The sequence below is a fragment of the Tachysurus fulvidraco genome, chromosome 8 (assembly GCF_022655615.1).
Source record: "Tachysurus fulvidraco isolate hzauxx_2018 chromosome 8, HZAU_PFXX_2.0, whole genome shotgun sequence".
Classification (NCBI taxonomy): domain Eukaryota; kingdom Metazoa; phylum Chordata; class Actinopteri; order Siluriformes; family Bagridae; genus Tachysurus; species Tachysurus fulvidraco.
In genome coordinates this window covers 3,023,000-3,027,999 of record NC_062525.1, presented here as the reverse complement: position 1 = coordinate 3,027,999, position 5,000 = coordinate 3,023,000, and the positions used below count along the sequence as shown (strand labels likewise).

Here is a 5,000-nt window from a genome sequence, read left to right as displayed (position 1 = left end):
AAGAAGAACGAATAATTTTTAATCTTATTATTTTAGATTTATACACTTTATCACTTACTCTTATGAGTTTGGATCCCAGATCCACAAAGATGCCACTGCTGGGGCCCCTGAGCAAGGCCCTTAATGCTCAGGTGTATAGTGTTGTTACAGTATTTACTGATTTATTTTTTTTTCGTTAATGTACTCTGAGCATTAATGTGAGTACAGTATTAATTACTACTTAGTGTGTGTGTGTGTGTGTGTGTGTGTGTGTGTTTGTTGAACCTGTCAACAGATGAAGGGAAAGAAAGCCACGACTGTCAACGGTTTAGCTGCCAAACAGAAGCTGGATAAGAACCAACCCAAAAAGCCCAACGGAACCAACGGCTCTGCTCCAATCAAATGCAACAATTCGAGTAAGAGAACAAAATCCCCAGATCACATAGCGGATATTTTACTCACACTCACCCAGAGCAGACTTCATGTCTGTGTGCACGACCCCGCTTAATTCAACCGACGACTTCTTTCTAGGAAATCCTGTGTAGAAGAATGATAATTCCTCTTGCGGGTCGATGTCGTAAACTCACTCACCCCGAAATTCACCACCAGAGACGAGCCCGAGTCATACATCCACATCCTCGTCCACACAAACACTCACTACTGTTATGAAGACCGCTCCTCTCATAAAAATACTCAGACTCTCCGTAAAGCCTTTCACTCTAACGGACTCCTTTAACTTCAGGGATTTTTTTTTAATAAAGTTCATCCTGACAGCAGGGGGCACTGTTTTAAAAATGCGGTCACATTTGGCTTCTAACACTTTTACATTAAAGCTCAACAATTCAAATCTGTGCATTTTAAATTCTACATTGAGGTAAAGGGGACTGTTGTGGTCCACAACATTTTTTTTCGCCGTGGACCGGTCAATGTTCGGCTCTACAATTAAAATAAATTAATAATTTTAATGTAATTGTATTTAAACATGCCTTTTTAACTCACTACAACGCTAAACCAATGAGACCACTGAGCTTGTTTCTGTACAACGAGACGGTTCCATCTGGGGTAATAGGAGACAATGATACCCGAAGTGTGTCGCTTATGTCCAGTTTATTCCGTTGTTTTGTTTCGGTTGCCGTCACTGCAGAAATCCCCGCTTCACACAGATAGCATGTCGGACATGACGATAGGGATGTAAGTGCTGTGGTGACAATCTCAGGGTATTCCGCCATGACTTTAATCCAGAACACCGGCAGAGTTTCTAACTTTCTAACGACGTCTGTTTCCTGCTCATTTTTGCTAATTTGTGGGTTAAATTTGAGCAAACACAATATACACGTACACCAAGCACTGTTAAACATGACAAAGTACCGGTGAACAGAGAGAAGAGCGATACACACCTTCTCTCTCCACCAAAGCTACAACACCACTGCCGCTCGCAGCCGCTCGGCTCCAGACGTCACCTAAACCCGGCCCGATATCATGATATTTTGCACATGCGCGGTATCGGTGCGGCTTTAGGTGACGTCTCTCAGCTCCCGGTTAACCTCTCATCCATGGAAAGTCGCACAAACCCGAGAGAAATACACCACAGTAAATAAAATGGAAATAATTTAATGTTCCTTGGGCGGCCCGGTGCCATTTGGTCCACGGACCGGTACCGGTCCACGGCCCGGGGGTTGGGGACCACTGCTATAGAGAATAAAAGAGCTGAAGATTAAGTGTTATTCTGATGGTTTTCCCTCTACAGGTGTGGATCAGTATAAATACGGGAAGAACAGGGTGGAAGCGGACGCTAAGAGGCTTCAGACGAAAGAGGACGAGCTGATGAAAAGAAAGCAGGAGATTCGTAACCGTCTCACACAGCTGAAGAAAGACAGGAGAGATCTGCGCACGGCCATCGAGAACAGCACCGGTGAGGAGAACGACAACCGACATCATGACCGGGTTCATACCTGAGACAGAAACAAATGCATAAATACATAAACACATAAATACACAGGATTAACCTTTCACAATAAAAGAGAAACACAGTGTCAGGATGAGTGCCCGTGATTGGTTCCCGGCGCCAGATCTGAGCTGATTGGCTGCGCATCATCGCATCCTCTCCCAGCTTCTTCCCTTGTCGTATCTCACCGCTCTCGTTCACGCTGTCAACCGTGTCTCGCGTATCGTGTTCGAAATTAACTTTACGTTAAGCCCTTACGATGCCTCCTAAGCGCCGTGCCCCTGCGAAAGATTCCTCTAGTGAGCCCAAGAGGAAGAGGAAGATGATGACCATCAGTGAAAAGGTCAAACTTAGGGCCGATCCTACTTCACCTATCGCGAGGGGTTCCGGTCCCCATTAACCACGATAACCGAGGGATCACTGTATTATGAAAATTCACAGAATGACCGGTGCTGGTACATGAGCGCCACCTAGAGGTACTGAAGTCTTTCTGACTTTTTGCAGTAAATATAGACACCGTTTTCATGGCGAAATGTAGTGGCTGTAGATCAGGAAGCTAGAAAATAACCTGCATGTATCGGTTAAATTTGAGTCCTGATATTGTAATGATGTTCAGAAGTGAGAGTTTTGTGTGTGTGTGTGTGTGTGTGTGTGTGTGTGTGTGTATGTGTGTAGGTAAGCGCTCTCAGGCTTCGCTGACAGAGCGGCTGAAGAAAGTAGAGGACGAGTGTAGGCTGAAAGAGGAGGAGCGAGTGAACTTGGAGCTGGAGCTGACTGAGGTGAAGGAGAGTCTGAAGAAGGCTCTGAGTGGAGGCGTGACTCTCGGACTGACCATCGAACCCAGGACCAGCAGCTCCAGTCCACAGGTCTGAACTGGGGATACTGGCGAACACATCGAGATAATATATTAGAACACTGGATATAGGATATATAGATAGGGCAAACTCTGGATTGTATGATTTCATCTCTAAGTGTGTATTTGTGGTGTGTGTGTGTGTGTGTGTGTGTGTGTGTGTGTGTGTGTGTGTGTGTGTGTGTGTGTGTAGTCTCCAGTGTTGATCAGACGTACAGTGGACAATTCGCCCATCTCCAGCTGTGACACCAGTGACACAGAGACCTGCTCGCTGCCGGTCAACAGCGCCTCCTTACTGCGACGCCAAGTACCACAGAAAAACCCTCCAGTACGAGGCCATGTGCTCAGGAAGGCCAAGGTCAGTCGTCTCACACACACAAAGTGGAAATGTTCATGTAGGAAATATTCCAATTATGTCAAAGTGCTATTTTTAGAAATACCGTATTTTCCAAACTATAAGGGGAACCTAAGAGCCTTCAATTTTCTCAAAAATCAGAGAATCGCTGGCAGCGATACACCAATCAGAGGACATTACGTAATGCGTACAGTACGTACGCTGACGGCGATAAACCAATCAGAGGACATTACGTAATGCGTACAGTACATACGCTGACGGCGATAAACCAATCAGAGGACATTACGTAATGCGTACAGTACGTACGCTGACGGCGATAAACCAATCAGAGGACATTACGTAATGCGTACAGTACATACGCTGACGGCGATAAACCAATCAGAGGACATTACGTAATGCGTACAGTACGTACGCTGACGGCGATAAACCAATCAGAGGACATTACGTAATGCGTACAGTACATACGCTGACGGCGATAAACCAATCAGAGGACATTACGTAATGCGTACAGTACGTACGCTGACGGCGATAAACCAATCAGAGGACATTACGTAATACGTACAGTATGTACGCTTACCTCCGCCACGCCTCCAGTAGGTGAGGACTTTGATGGATTTGTGGGAGAATATTATAATGCGCCTTATAATACAGTGCACCTTATGTATGGGTTAAGTACAGAAATAGACCCGTTATTAAGACTGTGCTTTATAATACAGTGCACCTTATGTATGGGTTAAGGACAGAAATAGACCCGTTATTAAGACTGTGCTTTATAATACAGTGCACCTTATGTATGGGTTAAGTACAGAAATAGACCCGTTATTAATACTGTGCTTTATAATACAGTGCACCTTATGTATGGGTTAAGTACAGAAATAGACCCGTTATTAAGACTGTGCTTTATAATACAGTGCACCTTATGTATGGGTTAAGTACAGAAATAGACCCGTTATTAAGACTGTGCTTTATAATACAGTGCACCTTATGTATGGGTTAAGGACAGAAATAGACCCGTTATTAAGACTGTGCTTTATAATACAGTGCACCTTATGTATGGGTTAAGTACAGAAATAGACCCGTTATTAATACTGTGCTTTATAATACAGTGCACCTTATGTATGGGTTAAGTACAGAAATAGACCCGTTATTAAGACTGTGCTTTATAATACAGTGCACCTTATGTATGGGTTAAGTACAGAAATAGACCCGTTATTAAGACTGTGCTTTATAATACAGTGCACCTTATGTATGGGTTAAGGACAGAAATAGACCCGTTATTAATACTGTGCTTTATAATACAGTGCACCTTATGTATGGGTTAAGGACAGAAATAGACCCGTTATTAAGACTGTGCTTTATAATACAGTGCACCTTATGTATGGGTTAAGTACAGAAATAGACCCGTTATTAAGACTGTGCTTTATAATACAGTGCACCTTATGTATGGGTTAAGTACAGAAATAGACCCGTTATTAAGACTGTGCTTTATAATACAGTGCACCTTATGTATGGGTTAAGTACAGAAATAGACCCGTTATTAAGACTGTGCTTTATAATACAGTGCACCTTATGTATGGGTTAAGGACAGAAATAGACCCGTTATTAATACTGTGCTTTATAATACAGTGCACCTTATGTATGGGTTAAGTACAGAAATAGACCCGTTATTAAGACTGTGCTTTATAATACAGTGCACCTTATGTATGGGTTAAGTACAGAAATAGACCCGTTATTAAGACTGTGCTTTATAATACAGTGCACCTTATGTATGGGTTAAGGACAGAAATAGACCCGTTATTAAGACTGTGCTTTATAATACAGTGCACCTTATGTATGGGTTAAGTACAGAAATAGACCCGTTATTAAGA

The 5,000-nt window shown here is 43.1% G+C and overlaps 1 protein-coding gene across 12 annotated transcripts in view; it reads left to right on the top strand.

The window, feature by feature from the left end:
* The window catches only part of afap1 (actin filament associated protein 1), a 78,754-nt gene that overhangs the window by 70,216 nt on the left and 3,538 nt on the right, over positions 1–5,000 (top strand). For all 12 annotated transcript variants that reach the window (XM_047817414.1, XM_047817415.1, XM_047817418.1 and 9 more), the window contains 4 exons: positions 275–395; positions 1,727–1,891; positions 2,600–2,790; positions 2,971–3,135. In XM_047817414.1, coding sequence (XP_047673370.1) covers positions 275–395; positions 1,727–1,891; positions 2,600–2,790; positions 2,971–3,135 — 642 coding nt within the window. The remainder of the gene's footprint in view (positions 1–274; positions 396–1,726; positions 1,892–2,599; positions 2,791–2,970; positions 3,136–5,000) is intronic.